This window comes from Heterocephalus glaber, unplaced genomic scaffold (genome assembly GCF_053883595.1).
Source record: "Heterocephalus glaber isolate CG9 unplaced genomic scaffold, H.glaber_assembly_v1.0 deba00001781, whole genome shotgun sequence".
NCBI classification, from domain to species: Eukaryota; Metazoa; Chordata; class Mammalia; order Rodentia; family Bathyergidae; genus Heterocephalus; species Heterocephalus glaber.
The window spans coordinates 7719048-7741488 of NW_028258467.1; the positions used below are offsets into that span (position 1 = coordinate 7719048).

At 41.7% G+C, this 22441-nt stretch overlaps 1 protein-coding gene across 24 annotated transcripts in view; it reads left to right on the top strand.

The window, feature by feature from the left end:
* Window positions 1–22441, top strand: part of Rbfox1 (RNA binding fox-1 homolog 1) — a 1452839-nt gene that overhangs the window by 871734 nt on the left and 558664 nt on the right. For all 24 annotated transcript variants that reach the window (XM_087202739.1, XM_087202724.1, XM_013065590.3 and 21 more), the window contains one exon: window positions 18063–18104. In XM_087202739.1, the coding sequence (XP_087058865.1) occupies window positions 18078–18104 (27 nt within the window). In that variant the 5' untranslated portion in view covers window positions 18063–18077. The remainder of the gene's footprint in view (window positions 1–18062; window positions 18105–22441) is intronic.

A 22441-nucleotide genomic window follows, 5' to 3' on the forward strand; every position in this document is an offset into this window, starting at 1 on the left:
GGAGTTGACACCGATGAGGACTCACCATTGCAGATTCCCTCCAGGTGATATTCATCACCCTCCCCTGGGATGTTTTGATCAGACAGCCACTTAAGTTTCTATATCCTTGTGATAATCATAGCTTGAGAAAGGATTTAAGAGGAAGATCATAAAACCAGGCATTTCCTAACAGCAGGCTATGGTATGGCTTGCTAAGAATGTGCTTCTAATGCATTTTAATGACACGCTTTATAATATCTTATTAAAGATTATAAGAGCATCTAATAATCATTTAATAAATATTAATGAAGCATTTACAAATTGAACCTTAATTATAGCACTGGTACTTATGTCCGGCCCTGGACATTAATGCATGGGGACATGGTGGCTTTGACAGAGGCTGCCATGAGAGCCATGCTGTGAGACATTGTGCCATCCTGGTGCCATATGCGATTTCTTAAGATAATAATTCTTAGACTGCAGTTCAATGCGATGAAGCTTGATACCCAAAGCAGTTTTAGCAATTATTATTCTGTTTGGGGAACATTAAAACATAATCTACCATGAATTTATAATCCATAGCTTCTCACGCACGTATTATTTAATAAGAGGCAATAATTATAGGCCCCTGGGCAAAACTTCCTGGAGATGTTGGGAGATGCTTCCTCATCCCACAAACAAGCACAGTAGCGGGCTTTGAGGGTGAGGAGAAACTCTGGGTGGCTTGGTGGCTGCCATCTTTGTCAGAGGCCCCAGGACCTCCTGGTGTTTCCTGGCCTTGGGATCTGAGTGGACAGGGTGACTTCATGGCATCCAGAAAGTTCTGTCCTTGTGATCAAGCCTTTCAGGCAGTGGGGTCAAAGTTCGCTCAGGGCCAGCCCTGTTGTTTCTCAGGACTCTCCTGGTCCTTAACCTGGATCATTTTTCGCATAGGACTCACAGAAAGCCAAAACTAGAAGGACCCTTAAAAATCACCTCGCTCGACTCCTGACTTTATAGACAAAGAAGCAGAGGCCCCCGGAGGGTTGGTATTTGGCAGCCACATAGTGATGAAGTGTTAGAGATGAAGCCAGCTGCATCCCAAGATGTTAGGTTTGCTGTTGTGTGCTTCCTAGCCTTGCAGCTGAGGAGAACTGACGTGGCCTGGGGCCCTGGGGAGGTTTTGGATAGATAGTGGGTCTCCTCAGTGGGGTCCTGAGCAATGCTTGGCCTCAGGAAAGGGTCCCTGTCACCCTTCCCCCATGTTCCAGCTGTGCAGGAGTGGCGGTCTTCCCCTAAACCTTAGTACTGAGAGGAGCTGGCCAGCAGATGGCGCTGCAGGGATTCAAACTGGCGCTCCCTCCTCCAGACGCATCCCCTGCATACCTGGAATTCCTAAACCCCATCACCAGAGCTGCTGGGGAAAAGGGCTCTGGATCCATCCTGCGCTTCAGGAACACCGAGACCCTGCGGGGAGCCCCAGCCTAGCTGGGAAAGAAAGCTAAGTCCTGGGTGGGCTGAGGCAGGCACCAGCAGATAGCGTGTATGGGGCTTGGGATCAGGCCCTGGACCTAGCAGCGGAAGGAACAAAGGGAAAGCAGGAGGCAGCAGACCAGCTGCTGTGCAAGACTGGCAGCCTGCTGCGTAAGGGGAGGGGAGGGCTCAGCCTAAGTTCAAGGAGAAGTGTCAGCAGGAAGCTTCTCTCTGCCTGGGGTCTCCCTAAAACTAGCTCCTGGGGATCACTTTGAAGCAATGGAGGGAGCATCACCTAGGAGGCAGAAGGCCCACCTTGAGAAGGCTGATGCTTCTCCTTCCCCTTCAGGACCACTAGGCCTGGGAACTGCTACAAAGCCACTGTTGGCATGGTTTAATCAGTAGTTTAACTTGGAGGCCCAGGACAACATGGATTTACAAAGGTGTCTGAGCTGCTTTACACAATTGCAGAAGTAAGTGGATCAAGGACACTTTAGAGCTAGCATTTTTAAATATCCTGCTGCTTATATCCCCTACACCTCTAGCACGTCCCCTCCTCTTCCTTGGGCTCCTCCCTCCTCCCCTTTCGCTCTCTCTGTCAGTTTCTCTGTCCTTTCCATGCAGCCCTCGCTCACACAGCCTCGCACAGCTGCTCTCCCAGCCCCTCTCAGCAGCTGTGACTGTCTGTGTAGAGGGGCAGGAGGGAGCAGTGGGCAGTCCACAGCGAGCAGGCAGGACCACTCTCTCTGCACTTCTCAGGTGGAACGGCCACTGCAGCCCTGTCCCTCTTCTCCTCCCCTTCCTGCTGCCAGAGGGCACTGTGCCACCTTTGCATCAGATTTAGAGATTCCGGCACTTGGCACCTGCTGATCCGGACATTGCAATCTGCTTACTGTGTCTCCTGGATAGAGGGAAGGATTTGCATACAGCAGCCTGTGCATTGCCTCCCACAAAGACCTGAGGGCTCTGTAGGCCAAGCTTCCTTTGAAGCAAGCTCCATAGCTCCTGTGCTCTAGGATGAGCCCCTCTGGAGGAGAGGAAGCTGGGAAGGCAGCTGGCTGTCCTGAGGCCACAGGCCACATGCTCCTCCATTGGCTCTGCATGGCAGGACGCTTGCTCACTGACAGCACCTGGGGGAACGGCACTGCCTCCTGAACACTCCTGTCTAAACACTGTTTACCTTCCAGTGTCAAGAACACACTGCCTTCGGGATGAGACTGAGTGTCTGCTGAAGGCAGGAGCTGAGCCTTACTCAACTCTTTAGCACACTGTAGCCACTCATAAATATTTGTTCAATTAATAAACAACCAAATGGAGAGGATGAATCATCTCTCTAGGTACGTTAATTGCATCTATTTTATTTAACAAGCCTTATATAATACTTCTCTGGGCCAGGAACAGATTAAGGGGCTTTTTCAGTACAAACCCATGAATACCTCATAACAATCCCAGAAGATGGGCGCCTTTAACATCCTTCTTTCTGGAGGGGCCCTGAAGGTGCAGGTTGAGTAAGTGGTTTGCTCAAGTTCAGGGGGCAGCTAAGTGGCAGAGCCAGGTGCAGATGTGGGCAGTGTGGCTGCAGGGTTTTGCTTGAAATCACTCCCCATACTTGCTTCTCTCTTCAGCCTTAATTCTCCCCTGATGGAAAGCAATATACCCTGATTTACCCCCTGTCCAAGGAACAAGTGACAGCTGTGCAGGGACTGAAGCCCACCTTTCAGAGTCTGGCTTCCTAGGAAGTTAGTAAGGACATTTTCCAGATGGCAAAGAAATAGTCCAATTAATTGATTTCATTAGGAAAACTAATAGATTTCTTTTCCATCACCTCTGTAATGTGTAGATTGCATTTTTGTTATGAAAAAGAAAGGAAGCAAGGAACAAAAGATAAGAAAATGAAAGAGAAGGAAGAAGAGAATGGAGGAAAGGAGGGAGGGAGGAAGGAAGGAAGGGGGAAGGAAAAAAGAAAGAAAAGAAAATGAAACAGAAGGGAGGGAAAGTCAAAGGGAAGGAAGGAGAGAGGGAGGAAGGGAAAGAGGAAGTAAGAAAGGAAGAAAGAAAGATAGGTGTAGGTAAATTAGAAAGAAAATAGGTAAATTGGTTTGTTTATTTAATCTCCATCACAGAAGCAAGATTCTCAGTCCTGAACAACATGGTTTCTCATCCACCTGTTGCTTGGCACAGTGTCCCTACCTGGAAGCAAGCAGAAATATTGGAAGTCAAGATCCAATATAATAATTGGCTTACATATTGAAGAAGGATAGATAGACTCTTCCATTTCCAAGATTCATTAGTCCAGCTCTCCCTGTAATAGAAGGGCTTGCTCTATGTGTAAGCCATTTTCTAATCAAATTGGCATGCAGTCCGCACTCTGCCTTGGAATAAATGGTCTGCTGTAAAATTGCTCTGCCTCTGCAGAGGGCTGGAGTCAAATGAGATGGATTTTTTTCCTGGTTGACACTTGGTCATCATAGACTCTCTGTTCAATTGCAATAAAAAGGTCTCATTTGTACATTTAACCAAACATCACTGTGACTTCCACTTGTGAGATATTCCCAGAGGATGTTTGAATCCCTTTGAGTTTCTTTGAAAATAGGAAGCACCTGTAAACAATCATAGGCAATCTAACAGGAGTATGCCTGCTGGTGTGAATGAGGAAAACTTGGAACATCCAAAGATTTGTGACCCACAGGCAAGAAGCCTGCATAAGATGTTAGGAGGTGCTAGCATCATTTGGGTCTGAGTGTAAATTCAGCCGTACCACTTAGCTATGTGTATGTGGGAAAGTTTGTGATCTAAACTGTAGTTTATCCATCAAAAAAGTAATAAAGGTCGAACATGTCTAAACACTGTTTGGAAGCCTAGTATCCAAGTAAATTTAACGAAAGGTTGCTAGTAATGCTGAGATGAAAGAGAATAAACTAAAAAGTAAAATCTGATCAATAAGAATCAGGCAGGGAACAGCAGCCTGTTGGGGCCAATAGAAAAATGTTGGTGTGCCCCGAAGGAGAAACCTGTCTTTATTGGTTCTTTGTTTTTGTCTTGTCTGTCAAGTAAAATCATCTTCATTTAAGATGTAACAGCTTTTGGTCTGGGTGATGTAGTCAGTATTGCTGAAGAAATCTTAAGAGAGTATTAGCACTACGTATTTTACCTAGACAACAACTTTCCTAAAACAGTACCACAACTTGGACATGAGGTCTCCACATATCTGAGAATTCCTGGTGGAAAGACAATATCTCCGGGTCCATGACACAGTGTCCTGATAAACTTGTTTAAGGCCTGTAATTGCTACAGCTGGGAGTGTGTATGCACATTCAGGGAAGGATGCCCTTCTGGGGACCTGTGAAGACCTGCTTCCCTTGGGGGAAGACATGAGTCAGCAGGAACAGGAAGGGCCGCTACTGTGTAACTGGTGCACTGTGCCTGTCTTCAGTGGAGCCAAGAGGGGGTGGAGCTGGTGGCAGTGGGTGGGGGCCCAATGATAGAGAGGAAGTATGCATGTCACTGTGGTTCTGGAGCTGTGTTCCCTCCTGCAGTGACTCACACCAGAGCTCTGGCTCCAGGTGGGTCTGGGTTTGAGTCCTGACTCTCCCTCTTCCTAATGCAGGGCACCTAGCTGAATCTCAGCTGGTCTCATTTCTCTCCTCCTTGGAATGGGGACAATAATTAAGATGACACCAACTGCATGAGGACTCTGTAGGATGAGCAAGGCAGGAGGCTCGACGGGGGCTGGGAAGACCTGGCAGGGCGCTAGAAGAGAGGAGGCTGAGTATGGAATCAGTCAGCCCACCAGGAGACCAGGAATGTCACAGAGAGATGCTGAACTCTGCTCGCTCAGCTCCGTGTGTCCCTGCCGGGCTCCAGCTGGATGTAAGATTCTGACCGAATCTAGGGAGCTTCTGACCGAATCTAGGGAGCTTCTGAAAGGTAGACAGAAGGAGGCGTAGCTGAGGCTGCCTGAGGGCCCTGAGCCTTCGCTCCGCTCCTGAGATATCTTGAACATCCCACTGGCGACCGTTGGCACCTGCTGCATGAAGACGCATGACCGGAGCCATGGGAAGGACTTCCTTTAGCAGGGAAAAAGAGCAGAGATCCTCCTAACTCCCAGCAAGGATACTTCACATCAGCATTTCTCTAAATCCAACACACATAGGAATTGTCAGGGGTGGGGGATTCTCAGGAAATGCAGAACCCCTTTTAGCTCATTTGGGGTGGGGTCTGAGACTGCACTGCTCAAGGGCTTGTGCGTGAGGCCCGGGCTGTGTGCACTGCCCAGATGTGAGCATTAAGTGTCTCCTAGGACACTCCTGGGAAACGGTGCCTGGTTGTCTGCACCTTCCCTGCTTCCCTCACCCATGAGCTGGCCTATTTATCCTGGTTAAAGGATTCTGTTTCTCCTTGTGATTATTCCTCATGATACTGATTATGTTATTCACTTAAATTAAATAAAATGCACCCTATCAAATGCACTGCACACAAAAAGAATATTTATTTGAATATTAAATACAGATAAGACTTCCCTTGGGATTATTTCAGAGCACATTTGCAGAATTTAATTGCAAGGTTTTCCCACTCAGTTTCTTTTGGAATGCTACTTGTGAAAATATTTTCTTTCTGAAGGTAAAGCTCTGCTCTGTTGGTTTATTATTATTATTATTATTATTTTAAATCTGAAGAGGTCTCTGAGCTCACTCATTACTTCCAGTGTCTAATTAATACTGATGATGACAAAGCAAGCAGCCAGATGACCTAGATTTTGCTGTTAAATTGCCTGTAATTTACATGAAGCCCTCGGAACTTTTGAGAACCTCATTCTTCGAGTAAGGAGTCCTTAAGTTTGGGGTTTTAAGAACTGTTTATTCCCTGAAGCATACATCTTCCAGAGGGCCTTCCAGGAAAGGTGTAAATGCACATGAACACACACGTACACACATACACACACACATGAATGCACGCACACACACATAGTGACACTAGCAACCAGCTCCCAGCCAGCCCTTTCAGACAGCTGAACTGGAAAATTAGAAGATGAATACTTCTGAAGCTCTCAGGCTGCAGGATCATTTCCATTTCTTAAACGATGACATTTTGTAAAGTACTAGAAATCAGGAGTAGAAAAAAACTCTTAGAGTGGTGTAAAGACCTTTCCCTATGCAGAAGTCAGCTCAGTTTAGGAAGCCAGACTGGGAATGTCCATGTTCGGGGCTCAGGCCAGAAAGTCAATGTATGTCCCTATTTCCTTGTCTGGAAAATTGGTCCTTTGGGACTTAGCTCACCTCCCCTTTTTGAAACGATAACATAGCTATTGCCACATAATCTGTTTCTGATGACATTCCTTACAATCTACAGGCATGGACTTTTAATATTTCAGCACAGAACTTTGAAAAGCACCAGCCACTTTGCAAAACCATAGGTTTTCACTGCTGTGGTTTTGCGTACCTGACATCAAAACAGTTAGTGAGGTAGTTCCAAGCCATTGTCCACTTACCACCCCCCCCCAAAATTTTCACAACAAAAGAAAGAGAAATGCTGGATTACATTTATTCTCTTGCACTGAAAGGGCACTGATAGAATGTGATATGCTTATTTTTCAAGGCAGGAGGTGGAACGCTGAGCTAAATAACCAATAGAGATTACATAAAGGTACAAATTTCCAATGATTAATGTCATTATATTGCATACCTAAAATGTACCAATAAAATTAATTTTTAAAAAAAGAATGTGATATGCTGAGTGTCAGGCATTCTTTTTTGCTTTTTAAATATCAACTCAATGTTATGGTTTAGACTTAGAATAGCTCCCAAAAGCCCCAGGTGTTCAGAGACGGGTCTTTAGGAAGGTGATAGGATCATGGTAAATTATAACATCCTATGAAAATGCAAAAAAAAAAGTCAAGTAAAATATCTTAACTTGAAAATATCCTGAGAACTGATCCAGATAGATATGCAAATGACATGCAAATCACCTGCCTAGCCCACTCCATTTTTTCACACCTGTCGATGTAGAGAAGGGCATGATGGGAAAATCCAAGTTGAGATGTTCATGCTATATAATGAGAGTGCTCTGGCTCTGGGGTAATGATGGTCCCAGGGGACTGGTTCAGAGCAGTATGCCAAACCCTGTTAGTTCCTCAGGATCTTTTAGTGAATATTGTTTGAATTTTCTTGGTCTGAGCAAGAGGCTGGGGTAAGACCTGGGGGCAGCAGTTACAACCCTCGATAGTGGAAGAAAGGAATGGTGATTGTTTCTGCATAGGAAACAAACAGAAATCATCTTTATAATAACCTCAATCGGTTTCTCCAGCCCTCTTCTGCCTCGGTTCACAAAATACCTTATTAAATCTGCAGAATAAAACTGTGCCTGGGGTAATGGATTATAATTAGAATAAATAATAGGCAATATGTTTTCCCCATCTTGCAAGAGATCAGTGGCAAAATCAGTTTTGGGTTTTTCTGGTATGGTGAGTACATGTGTCTGACCAGCCAGGAGCTGCCCTTTTGTTCCAAGACCAACATCAAACCGGAAATTCAGAACTCTAGGAAACAGCTTTGCAGGCAGCAGAGAGGAGAAGCTGGAGAGGATCCTGATCTTACCCTGCTTGTGGCTGCCACCTTTGGTTTGGTGTTGGTCTATGTAATCCCTAGGCCTGGACAGCCTGATCCGACTTAGGGGATTCTCCTGTGCCTAATGGAGTCCTTAACACTTGGCAGAACAAGTGTAAAAAAGCATTTTCTCTGAAGAAAACAGCTTTTTAAGACCTGGAACTTGAGGCTCCTTCAAGTTCTAGGGCCAGCCTGACACAGGGCATCCCCTTTAGTCACACACCCAACCCTTGAATCTCTCCAGTGACTTACATCCAGCACAGAGGCCTTCTTGATAGAAGCATGGATATCATCCAGCAATCTGACGTATAAAGGAATGCCAAGAGGAGCTAGCCATTGTGTGCTGCCTGGAAAGGACCATGACACGGCCCACTCAAGGACAAAATCCACTAAGTATTTTAAAATTTTACTATGGGCTCAATAAAGTATCCCAAAGGACTGTAGCCATAAATTAAATATGTTAGAGCTTTCAGCGTTTGGGTTTATCTGTCCGAGTTTACATATAACATCTAATCCATTGTTATTTTTTTTCTACTCAGTACTTAGCCTTGCCAAGCTCTTTCCTCCTTCTCCTTCCACCTCTGAAAGCTGGTAATTTTACAAAGCCACACAAGATTTTAGCAGCAGATTCAGCTTCTCGCCAGGGTCAAAATAAAAGTGTATTCGGGGAGCTGGGCACGCCCCCTTTCTTTCCAAGGCATTTTCTTCATTGATACAGCTTAGCTGTCATCGTTAATTGATCACGGCTGGCTTGAGTCATTGTTGTGATTTTTTGTTTTTTATTATTCCTCACTTCCTTTTCAGAATCCTCAGCACTTACTATCGCCACACACATTTTCCCCTCCTTATACTAAAAAGAAACACCTGCCACTACAGGTAACGAGATCTGTATTTGCTTATCTGAAATAAAGTATCTGTTGTCTTGGGTCAGAGGACATGCTTGCATTGTAGGTTCAATTTTCAAAAAGCAGTGGGCTTGAATAAAACTATTTGATAGATTATATTCTATTCGGGGCCGACAGGCCTTTGTAGACTTCTTAACTTTTTTCATGTATTTTTACCTTCCTGTTCAAGAGAATCCACACAAAAATCCATAATGTCTCGACAAAATTGGCATTGATCTTTTTCAAGATAGCTAGTCTGGGTTTACCTTTTTGGTGCTCTGAGGAGATATTTATAGCTGCCATTAGTGGTTTGCCTGCTATGTCCCAGGCCACACCTGGATGTGATAATTTACGTATAGTATCTCATTGAATTATTACAACAATCCTACAGCTAAATTACTCAGCTACTTGAATTACATTATTGTGGCTGCTGCTTGTTTGAACTTATCAAAACAATTGATGAACGTTGCAAGAAGTTGAAGTAATCTAAATGAAAGTGTAAATTGTTTATATTAGTTCTGATGGGCCTTGATGTTTTCCATTGAAAGTCTGTTCTATGAAGGTATTGTCCTTCCTCCTCTTCATCTTTGAATTATTAGAGAGTCCCAGGAAGGGACCACTGAATAAAAGAAATGCACATTCTATATGAGAATAACTGTCCCTCCCCTCAAAGGATAGTACGAATTCTTCCATGCTTCTCGAAACAAAGAATCAAGCATTTCAAAATTTCAAGGGAGCTATTGCCCTCATATGTTTTAGAAAAGGAATCTGAGGCTCAGAAGTGTCATTAATTGAGCCAGGAATTAAGCTTTCCTGGGGGAACATAGCCAGGATTTAAGCTTAAATCGGTTTAAATCCAGGTCAGTTTAAATCCCAAGTCAGTTGACCCAGTGCTCCTTCTGAAACCCCCTCTCTCTCACATTAATTTTACCAAGTGCTAGAATTTGTTGAATCCTTTAGTGTGAATTATTTAGTACTTTAAAAGGATTATCTTATATTATTCTCACCAAAAATTTAAACACTGTGCAGGTGCAATCTTATCTCCATTATACAGATTGGGAAATTGAGACCAGAGAGATTATTTAATATGGCTAGTGGAATAAACTGAACTCAGACAATCCAGTTTCTGAGCCTCCAGTTTCCACTGAGGAGAAAAGTGTATCTGCAGATGGACCCATTGGGTTGGCATCAGACACATCTAATGTAGTGGAAGTTAGCCCAGTGAAAACATCAAGAAGCCAGTAGTAGACACCTATGCACTTATGGGTGCACATTACATGGCCCATGCAAGTTTTGCTGTAGAGAACTAGGAGAGTGTAAACACCATTAAGTCTGGGCAGAGGAGCTAATGAGCATCTGCTCATGACAAAGGGGACATGGACTGGAGTGGAAGGCTCAGGATGTAGATGTCTGGATGTGGCTGGTTTCCTTGATACCGAGAGGAAGGTACAACTGTGAATCATTGTTCAGAGAGGGAATTGAATCAAGCCAAGGGGGTGATAGCTCCCCTTCTAACCCTTCCTAGCTTTTCACTTAGGAATTCACACGACCCTACTGTGCTTTAGTTTCCCCACCTGTAAAAAGAAGCTGCAAACACTATGTGCTTATAAAAGTGTAATCATTGCTCACATTCAGCCTCAGAAAGTGCTTAAAATGTTTGCTGGCCTTCTATAGATATCTCATACATTTTAATCACTGTTAATATAACATGCATTTCACCACCAAAAATGACTAAATAACTATTTTCTAGGCAACATAGTTAAAATTGAGCAAAGTGTAAAGGATATTTTACAACATGGATTTATCCCCCCCAATCCAATGTTCTGACTTATACTTTGACATACCTATGATTCTATCCTTTGTAACCTAGTCTTCTCCAGTTCTTGGGAAGGTCAACCCTCCCAACTGTTATCCACCCACTCGGGGTCAATCAAGGATCTCTTCTTCAGAGATGCCTTCTGATGTCTCCTACACTGTCCCACTAACAGGCTGGGTTGGTGCTGCTTCTCTCAGTATTTGTGCTGTCCTGTTTTCCAGTTATGACCCTGCATTATAATCTTCATTTTATTCCTCTTTTCCCCTCTGTGATTCTTTTCTTTTGGAAGATGTACTATGTGTCATCTCCATCTGTACCTGGTTCCCTGCAGAGTACTGGACAGTTAGCATCTACTCAGAACATGTATGTGAAATCGACATAATCATTTTGAAATGCATGTAGAAAAAGGTAGACCTTAGGGCACTCATCTTAGGTGCTTTGTAGCATGGCTTTAGGGAGAATTCCATGTTATTTCAGAAGAATTTTTAATGATAGAAAAATCAGAAAAAATGTACACAGCTACCCATTGAGTTGATTTATCAAGTTCTCTGGTGTTAACCTTTTCTGATGTTTTTCTTCATAATGATTCACCAATGTCTTAAAAACTGGAATTTACAATCCAAACAGGAAAACTGGAACCTCATTATCCATTTGTTTATTGTCTGTCTTCTCATCACGTCTGAATCCTGCTTTTCTCAATTCAAGTAAATCTCTTAACAACCAGTTCCCACGTTTACTTACCCTTTCTGCCATAATCAATTATTGCTCTTCCATAATCTCACTGAGCTTTCTACACCTCCTCTTTGTCTCTTCTGTATATGCTTTTCATTTTTTCCCTGCATACGTTGTGTTCAAAAAAGAAAACAGAAAGAAATAAAAAATACTAATATGTTTTCGACTCTCCCAGATAAGGCTGATGTCCTTCCCCTGTGCCAGGATCCTGTCTGAGCTGTCACTGTGGCCGATATGTTGTCTATTGTCATTGCGGTCGTTGTGGATATGCTTGTGCTTTCCCCACCCAGACAGTGAGCTCCTGCTGTCTCCTTTTCCAGTGCATCCCCAGGACCTAGAACCTTGATACCCAGAAGGCTCTTGATGTGCACACAGGAATTAGTGATCAGACAAGCGAGTCCACTCCAGTTCCAAGTGTTGTCATTCTGATCTCTAGCAAAAAGAAAGCTGACAAGCCTCAGTACTCATCTTTGCAGAGCTGGATGGAAGATCAGGCTGGTAATAAGGTGGGGTTGAAGTGAGAACTGAGAAGAGAGAGCTCAAAGTCAGGAGAAGAATAGAAAGGAGTCAGTCTGATAAAGAGTCTTCTGTGGGTTGGATAGATGAAGGTTGGCAATGAGGGAAGATGGATCCTTGCTATTAAACATCTCATTCAACCAGGAGAGCAAAGGGTCTCAGGCTGAAGTTTATTGCTTCAGTTTCTAACCTTTCATAAGTGCTTACTTGGCAGCCCTATTGAGAATGGTATTTGATTCTGGAAGCATCTTAAAGGAGCACGGCCCAACCTTCCACTTTCCCTTTTTTCATTTAGGCCATAAAATGTATTGGTTTTGTGCATTACTGCCATGGGAGGGAAAAAAATCACATGTTAGTTTCCAAATGAAATGACATTTAGTAAAGTGTACATTTAAGATATTTTTCAGGGCTGGCTTTTAAAAAGAGCACAGCAAGGGTCTTTCTTCATTGCGGACAATATAGAGTTATAGGTGCCTTTTTCTCTCTAAACTTCCCCCATCGTGGTTATGGAAAAAATTTAAAGAGGCTCATTAAGTCTTGCAATAACTTTGTTGAGTCCTCAAAGCATCGTTCCATCCCATTTAGAATGTTTTGTGATTAGCACATTTGCAATAGAGACCCGGGCCCATGATGGATGTGTTTCAGTCGTCTTCAGAACTGGCTTTCAGAGTGGTGAGAGGGAATCGTATATTTGCACTTGAAAGCCCCTACTGGAGGAAACAGAGCTCCCTGGCAACTGGCACAGAAGTTGTATATATCACCTAGTCAACTCTCAATGTGGCCAGAAACTCCCACTTGCAATCCAAAAGATAGGGGCAGATGTAGACCCTTGTAGGCTGTAGGTAGAGTGTGGGGGTGGGGACATCCAATTCCCAAATAATTTATGGAACTGTAAAGAGCATGGCCCAAAAGGAGAAACAAGACATTCCCACTATAACACAGGTCAAACAATATGGGATGCTCTGCAGAAATAATTTAACAAACAAAACAGGGCCAGTCTAGAGATTACCTGGAATGTCTTTTTTATCAGCCCCAGATCTCACTTTCCTTGATCTACTTCATTGGAAGGGCCACAGACCTATTTATTCAACTACTTTTGGGTTCTGTGTTCCATATTATCTGTAGCCAGAATATTAGAATATGATTTCCCTCCTCATTGCATAAATATTATCATTGTGCTTCTGTGTACCTGTAAAAACTTTGTGATTTTTAAAGGCAGACATTAAAAATATTAACCTTGTTATGACTTTTTAAAATTAATGAAATGAAAGCTATAACTAGAGCCACAACTTTTTAAGAAGCACCTGTATTTTGGTGAGGCCATGATACTTAAAGGTGTTCTGATTGTGAATGCGCAGCATGTCATAAAGGGTAATCTGAAAGCTATAGGAAAGCATGAAGAAGAAGGAATGGACATCACTATAAATGCAATACTCATTTAGTTTTATGTTTTACATTTAGATATGTGGCCCATTTTGAGTTAATTTTCATAGCAAGTGTGAGGTTTAGGTTAAAGTGTATGTGTACACAAGTGCACACACGCACACGTGTGTATGCATCCAATTAGTCTAACATCTTTTGTCTTTGGTATATCACTTTTTGTATTTTTTAAGGCTATAAGGGTTACTGTACAGATACTTCTCTCATTCTACAAGGAATCAGTGTTTTACCTAGAAAGTACAATGTAGAAATCTTAACACCCACATTCATTAACTAATTTTTCCTCAATGTTTTCATCTATCAAAATATCAAGTCAAACATTTTAGATATAAACAACTTTAATTTGATAATTTTATTTCACTAAAAATGGGGGAAACAAAAACTTGATTATCATGCATGTCTCTGCCCTCTCCTCTCTCTGTTGTACATACAAAGAGAAGCTCATTGGTCAACTTTGTTTTTTAAAATTTAATTCATTTTGTGTATTTTAATGAGTTCTAGAGGAGCACACTTGTCTTTTATATTTATATTTATGCATATATTTACAATTTCCATTCATCTTCCTTAATTCTTATTGTTCTAAGTTTCTTTCAAATATCATTGCCTTTGTTTGTAAAACCTCCTATTATTTGTGAGCAGGTCCATTGGCAATGAAATGTGTTAGTTATCTTCATATTTATCTTTTGTTTTCCTTTCTTTCCTTTTTTCCTCTCCCCAACTGCATGTTTGAGATGCAACCCATAGCCTTGCATATGCTAGGCCAGTCTTCCACCCTTAGCTATGCCCCTAGCCATGACATTACTTTATAAAGAACATTTTCATTGAATTTTTATTCTAAATTGATAGTTTTTTATTATAGCAATTAACAATGGTATGGTACTTTCTTCCCTCCTCCTTATTTTTGTTTTGATTTACGTTTGTCTTAAATTCACAATTATTGAGCTCTTGTTCCCTTTAAATTACCACATCATGTTTTTCTGGCTGCCTTTCAGTTTTTCTTTCAGGTTCCAGTGGTTTGTAATATATCTGGGTGTAGATTTCTTTGAGCTTAATTCTGTAGAATTCATATCTTCTTGAACTTGTGGGTTTTTAATCTTTTGTCAAGCATGTGTGTGTTGGGAGGGTGGCCATTATTTCTTCAAATAATTTTTCTGCAGTGAACTATCATCTTTATGTTCTAGAATTCCACTGACATGAGTGACGTGAGTTCTCCAAGTCCCTGAATTTCCCTCTTTTCTTTGCCCCTAATTTTAGGTCTCTGTTGTTTAGTTGGATACTTTTCATTGATAAGTATTTTTGTTCATTGATTTTACTCTGCTATATCCATTATATATTTGAATTCATTCAATAGTATTTTTAAAATTTAGGTTATCGTTTTTCACAGTTCTAAAAGTTCCACTTGCTTCTTTTGCATATCTCCTGTTTCTTTGCTAGCACTGCCCATATTGTTTGTGCTGTGTTTTCCCTCACTTCTTGGGGCATTTGTATAATAGCTGCTTTAAAGTCTCTATTTGATTATACCAATACCTGTGGCATCTTGGTGTTCGTGTCTGTGATATGATTTCCCCTTCCCTGGGAGATGAGATAGTCTGATTTTTTGCAAGCTGAGTGGTTTGTATTGTGTCCTGGGCACATGGGATGTTATGAGATTCTGCCTGTTGTTTGAACTCTGTGGCAGCTGCTAATTGGTCTGTTGGAGGCAGCAGTCAGTCCCTTGGGTTCAGGCTGAAAGTGCCTCTCTGCTGCAGAGTTGGCTACAATGTCAGTTCTGGAGCCAAAGCCTGTGCAGTCAGAGTTGGATGTGTCCTGCACGTGTGTCCATTCTGAGGCTGAGTAGTGGTCTGTCCCTTATCGTAATTCTCAAAGTGTGTCTTAGTTACTTGCTCATTCCTGAGACACAATACCCAACACCACCCACAAATTAAGAGGAGAGATTCATTCTGGCTCACAGTCTGTGGAGGTTCCATTCCATAGTGGGCTGGCTCCAAGGGTAGCACAGCAGAAGTGGCTTGCGTGTGGCATGGCCATCAGGAAGCAAAGCCCCAGATCTCCTGAGGAGGGAGAAAGATGTACCCTTCCAGGCCATGCCCCCAGTGACCCACCTCCTCCAACCAGGCTTCATTTCTCAAATCATATTTAGCTACAAATTTTAGCTATAAATCAGTGCACTAATCCAGTGATGAGTATCCTACCCCCATCATCCAATCCCCTCCCAAAAGCCCCACCCATGAGTGCAAGAGGCTTTGTTGGGAGGGGATCTAGATATAAACCATAACATAGTGTATGGAATGTTTCTAAGGTCAGATACACAGGTGCAACTCAGAGGTGATTTCAAGTGTTCTTCAAAATACTGTGTGGGATCATTTCCCCCAATTCTTTACTCTCCAGGACACTCAAGTGGGTAATTTTTGTATCCTAGAGCTTTTTCTGTTTTGTTCTTGAGCCAGAAAAATGGGTTCTTCCCAGATGCCTGCCCTGTTCACGGACTTCTCAAATCTAAAGGACTGTTGCTCTTTTGCTGGACATTAGGTGGCTGCTGTGGCCGCTGCTACTCAGGCCACTGATGCTATAGCCTCAGGTTACCTGGAAGCTGCAGCAGCAGGGGGACAGACTTCCCTCACTTTCTAAGCATTAAGATTCTTTCTCACCCTTTTCAAGACAGAGCTAGAGACCCACTCCTGGGACTCTACCTACATGGGATGATCAGTGCTGGACGCCTGGGGATAGTGGTATGTGTGTGTGCAAGGGCCCACCGTCCGTTCCATGCTTTCTGCCCAGATTGCAAAGCTATGTTCAGCATGCAGACCTGGTGAGGAGTCTTCACTCCATCTTACCCAGTACGAGACCTTACCATCTACTTTCTTTTTTGTGATAAAATGTACGTGAAATAAAATTTATCATTTTAATGATCTTGAGGTGCACACTTTGGCTTTAAGTACATTCTGTCTTGCACAACTATTGTGGTCCACTTTGACATACTCCAAAAAAACCCCATAGACATCATGCAGTCCCCCAATCTCTGGCAAATGCTAATCTGGTCTTTCTCTTCCTGCATTTGCCCCCTTCATGTTTTAACAACTTATGGAGGTATAACTTATATAACACAAAGTTAACCATTTCAAATAAGATACAAGTGTGGATTTTTATGTGTGTTTATGGAATTGTACCCATATTCTTTTACTAGTTTTGAATATCCCTTCCCAGTGCTTTTGTCTTTGTTTGATTATATCTTTCATCAATTTCTTTAGTGAACTAACAAAACAGGAACTATAAAATTTGTGCACTGTTGTAGCTCCTTTCCTAAAAGCTAAAGAGTATTTTTGAACACTTTCCAGGTTTTTTCAAAAGCATGATTTTAGGGCTTGTGCTATTCCATAACGTGTCACTGATCTATTTTTAATTTTTTCATAAATAGTATAATGTCTACATGTTTCATTCCTAAATAATGCTATGTTTAATTAATATGAACATAAACACTTCTGTATGTCTCTGCTTATTTTCTTAAGAGTTGTTCCTAGTGGTCATTTTTCTAGGTTAAAGGATATAGAACAGCACTGATATACAGGTTTTGAGTTCTGGTGCATCCTAAAGATTATTTTTTTTGTTTGTTTTAGAAAAAGTAAAAAGCTTTCAGTACAAAATACATAAAATATACATCAGAAGTTGTTTTCTAAACCTTCTTATCCTTTAGTAAAAGTTTCAAAAACTTGCAGTACACTGTCAGGGGCTTGGAGTCAAAAGCTTTTTCATCCATTAAAAAGAAAACTAGAAGGATACAAAATACATTGAAAATGCAGATCTAAATTGCATTTCAGCCATTTGCATTGGAGGTAGAGGAGTCCACCAGTGCAGGTATATGTAGAGTGACCGTATATCACTTAATTTGTTAACTTCACTTTTCAGCCATATCCTTTGTACAATCCTGTTATCCTTTCCCTCCCATCCCTCTTAACTCACATTTATTTCCTGCTTGGATAATAAATTATATGGTCACACTAATGAAGCATCCTTGAATGTTTAGAAAAGCATGTTGGTAAGGCAAAGATAATTGGCATATGTTTTGTTAATTTCCCTTTATTGAGCTATGGCAGATGTCGCAAACAGATGAGGGGTTCTTTTCCTCATATAAGTGCTGCTCTCAGAATCTTCCTGAACATGTGCTGTGGACAGTTACTACCATCCCCTTACAACTGGGCCATTCAGTGTAACCCATTTGCCAAGGCAGGTAATTGACATTACTGGCCCCTAACACTGGAGAAGATATGGTGGGATTATCATTGCCTAATCCCAAGCGACTCAATTCAGCCAGGAGAGAAGACTGTCTCCAGCTGCCAGGAAAGGCAAGCCAGGTTTGCACACCTGAAAGGGAGCCTTCACCTTGCACAGGCTTTGCCGCCCACATTCTCTCCAACATTGCTCTCCTCCAACTTTAAGTCTCCCACTCATCCTGGTCCGAGTGAAGCTTGGGCTGTGTAAACTGAAGAAAATTTAATTACATAATCAATGAATTCTGGGTTTTCTTTGAGCCCGGTAATTACAAGAAACTCTATTTTCTTTCGTGTGTGTGTGTGTGTGTGTGTGTGTGTGTGTGTGTGTGTGCAGAACTTGCTGACTGTCCCCATTTTTTTCTTTTCATTTTAGGTTTCGAGGCAACAGATGAATTGTGAAAGAGAGCAGCTAAGGGTAGGTGCACCTGCTTGTGGAATGCTTCCTAGTTTTCATTTCTGTGTGATAAGCAAAATTTTCTTGTCTCTCTCAGGACCCAGGTTCTAAATAACAGGCTTCATCTTAAGACTGGTAGAGTTGAAAATATTTATCCCAGCTAATTTAGTATTGATTGAGCTGGTAAATACCGTATATATTCTTTTGAAGTGCCATTATAGTAGGTATGGATTTTTTGATTTAGATTCAGCAATAAATACTTCTCTTCGGGAATTTGTTTGGTATCATTGTACTTTTTCTGTGTACAACATGAGGTCTAAGTAATAACAAAGGTCAAAAGGATACCCTGCTGGCTTCATAATGTGAATACCAGCCTTTTTGCTGAGTGGCTAAAAACGCACTTTTGCTGTGGGTTGGGGTGAATGAGTAACTCATATGTCAAGGGCATTTTCTAAAGAATTCAAATCATTCACGGACCTTTTGATTTCAGTGGCATTTGTGTACATATATGGAAGAAGGAGACTTTCCATTCTCAAATGTATTGGATATAAAAAGTGTTTCCTAGGTGGGGAGAAGTGGTTTGCTTCTAAGTGAAGTTGGTGACATTGTTCTGCATTTCATGGTATCTCAGTTTGACATCCTTCTGGCATGAGCATGGCATTTTAAGAAATATCAGAGTTTCTCAATAGTGTGTCCCCTGTCCATTTGGTTATTTTAAATGTATTCGTGTTTTGGGGAGCGGGAGTTTGCATTCATGATCAATTTATCTTTAATGTCACTGATGGAGTTTTGCAATTCTTATCGGCCAATGTGACTTATATTCATGTTTTCCAACTGTTATGAAAGTGAGAAAAATCTGCTGCTTTGAAAATCTGAGCAGTGAGGTTTGGGGTTGGGGAACCATTGGTCTCCAAGGAGCATCATAAAAATAATTTATGACATGAGTCTAATGCCTTTCTATACCACCTTGTTACATTTCAAAGCATCTGCTTAGCAGCAGTCTCAAGATGGCAATGATTTGTAGTGTTCTTTCTATTTTGTAGTTGTTATTGGCATCAGGTTTGTTAAGTTCTTATATAAAGCAAACAGCAGAATCCAGTTGCATGAAGCTTAGATTGTGAGTTGAGGTTTCTTTTCCTTTTATGCAAAAGTATTTTATGTGCTGTCCCAGCATGGCCCTCTCCATTAACCTTTCATCTCTATCCACTACATTCCTAAACACCTGTGCCAACATTGGTTCCGACTACTTCATAAAACAGCCTTCAAGATGTTTTAAGCTTTTCTGAGCTCTCTGATTGCTTTTCCTCTGCAGTCTGAGTTACTGGTTCATCCTAGTAAATAATGTATTACAACTTCAGATTTCTCCTCCTGTTTGCAGGGGGACGATGGCCAGAACTAGGTCAGTGCTAGATAAAGAGAAATGTCTGCTTCTTGTCTCCAGAGGTGCTAATAAATTCCCGAGAATTCAGATAATATTGAAATCTCAGTTGCAAATGAGACTCCCCTAGCAAATGAAGGATGAAGAAATTGATGAAGTGGTTGTTTGCAGTTTGAAGGATTATTTCTCATTCACGAGGACAGTGTCCATAGAGTGTGGCCTAGCAGCAGTGGAGCCTTCCCCTCTCTGTTGAAGGTACTCAAGCAGTGGTTTGAGCTAACAGATCGGATCATTACTTTAGCTCAGTATGGCTTCTGTAGCCCCTCTAATACCGTCTCTAACATCATGGGCCTTTGCTTTATTTGTTATTGCTCCTGTAGTCATTCTTTTTGCATTTTAAACTAATTTATGTTTTGAATTGATAGATAACACATTTGAATTGATAAAACACAGGTTTATGTGGTTCAATTAAAATGGTACCAAAGGGAATACAGTAAAGTGTTTCTCTTCTCATTTGGTTCCAGGACTCCCTGGAAGACCCTAATGTCATTTCTGATTTCAGGATGCTTGTCTTTGTCTCTGTCTTGTTTGTGGATGTTTTTTCCTTCCTCCTCCTTTTTCTGTTCCTTTGTTGTCTATCTCCCTTCCTCAGTTCTCTCTGTTCTCTGCTGTATATGTTCAGCCCTTCTACAATCTCAAAAGAAAATTCCTTTAAGGTGATTTTTTTTTTATTTGTGGGAGGCACTTCAGGTTTTAGGATTTCTACAAGAAATCTGAAACTGAACTGTTCAGTGGCATCTCAATGAAATGCACTTTACTTAACCTCATTTTTTTCTTAGAAGGATGGAAGTAAAATATCTATTTATTTACCAGCATCATTTAAGAGTGTCTTTCAGCCACACTTAAAACATGTTTTAAATGCAACAATTGAATGCTTTTCAATGTTTGCTGTACAGGATGAGTGAAAGTTGCTGTAGTGGTGATATTGTGTGTACTCCTTTATTAGTGCATCTGGGCTCGTGGTCAGAATTTACTGATACAGATGGGTTGTGAAACTCATTCTCTTTTCTTGTCCCCCTGGGTAGAGCAGATAATGGAGAAAGACAAAACTGCCCCTTTCCTTTTGAGCACATGGACACTATGCAGGCATCACCATATCCACAGCCTGTTCATTCCAGTCTCCTTTATTTTTCTCACAAATCTTAATGATTGTTTTGAAAATGGACTCTCTGAAGTGCTTGTTCTGTATAAAATTAAGAGGTGCAAGAAAAATTCTATGATTAATACATTTCAGAAAATGCAAAGTTAAGTAAAACTTAAAGAAATTGTAATTGCTGGACTGCTCAGAGGTTTAATATTCAAAGGTGAAATCCAGAGAGATGGATATAATGCAACCTTTTTGAAACTCAACTGCTCATTGAACATTGTTGGCTGTGGAACATACTATGAAAAAGACTTGAAAATTATGAGTTCTGTCTGTCAGGATACTATTGTCTGAAAGTTACAGAAAAGCAGATTAGGAAGTATTTAAATGATAAAAACATGTACTCATCTACCAATTCCAGGGAGAATTCTGAGTGTTTTTGATATCAGAGCAGCAGTTTGAAATTTGTGTGCTTCCCTTGGCCTTTCCTTCTTCCAAGATGACTGCCTCTCTCCCAGTACCACTTCCTCATGTGACTCCAGCCTCATCAGAAGGGAAGGGGAAGATAAGTTTTCCACTTATGTCTCTTGAATTTTATTGGAAGAAAAATCATCCCCAGAAGCCTTCTCTGCAGAATTCTCTCATCGGCTAGTCTCTACATCAATCACTGGCAAAAGAACTTAGGATTTCAGGGATTGGCTACACCAGTCAGAATTCATCCCCAGAAGCAGGACATTGTCACCAAAACAAAAACAAGATTTCCATCTATAAAGAGAAAGAAGAAGACGGAATGAGTTTGGTGTATTTACCCAATACAATGCTACAGAAGGAGCCCAAATGAGTCCTGTGTGTAATTCATGATCCTGCTTCCAGCAAGTCTTTTATTACTCCATTTCACCCCACATAAATGGCTGTGGGAATGACATACAGATAAATCCTTGGCAAGTTCCTGACTCTGCCTTGTGGAATTCAACAACCATGCTATCTGTGCCCAACTTTGTATTTCACCCATTGTATCGCCCCTACCTGAATCTACTCTTCTACTCATCTTGGCTTGATCTTTGAACTTTGCCTTTTGCTTTGGGGAACTGTCCTTCATGCAGCCTTTGTATCTTCTCCACATTAGGTATAAGCACTGGGCATGAAACCCTGAACCCTGCACCTAGCTGGGCACCAGAAACCCTGCCATGATCTTCCTAGCCTGCACCCTTCCCAGAAAAGAGTCTCAGCTGTTTATTCCTAACAGATGATTCACCTTTCCCAGGAAATTATTAGTTATTATGCACATTGCTGATGAACAAACTATGCAACAGAAAGCATGTCATTCTCCTCTTTCCAGTGTTGTCTATCTACTCATAGTGTGGACCCAACCACCTTCTGAGCCTACATTTCAAAGTCTTGCCTGCATTCTTTGTTTTTGTTTTGTTTTGGGTACCATGAACTGAACTCGGGTCCTTGTGCTTGTGCAGCAGGCGGCAAAACTACTGAGCTAAATCCCCAGCCCTATAATTTGTTTTTGCATCTTGTGTACAAATTTGGTTAGAACATTATTGCACAGACAGAGACATGGCTCCCAGGTTAGGATTAGAAGCTGTTCTGTGGACCCAAATCTTCATAAGAAATATGATGAATGGATGCCCTAGAAGTTGGCACAGGATGCAAGGGGAGGAGACTGGGAGAGGAGAAGTCTTATTATGTACTGAGGTTTCAAATTTCAGTTCTAAACTCTCCTTAGCTCTCACAGCTTCAGTTTCCCTGGGTGTAAAATGGGGATTCTTCACTCCTAGGATTGTTGACTGAATAAAATGATTTATGTGAAGTACTTCAAAAACATGT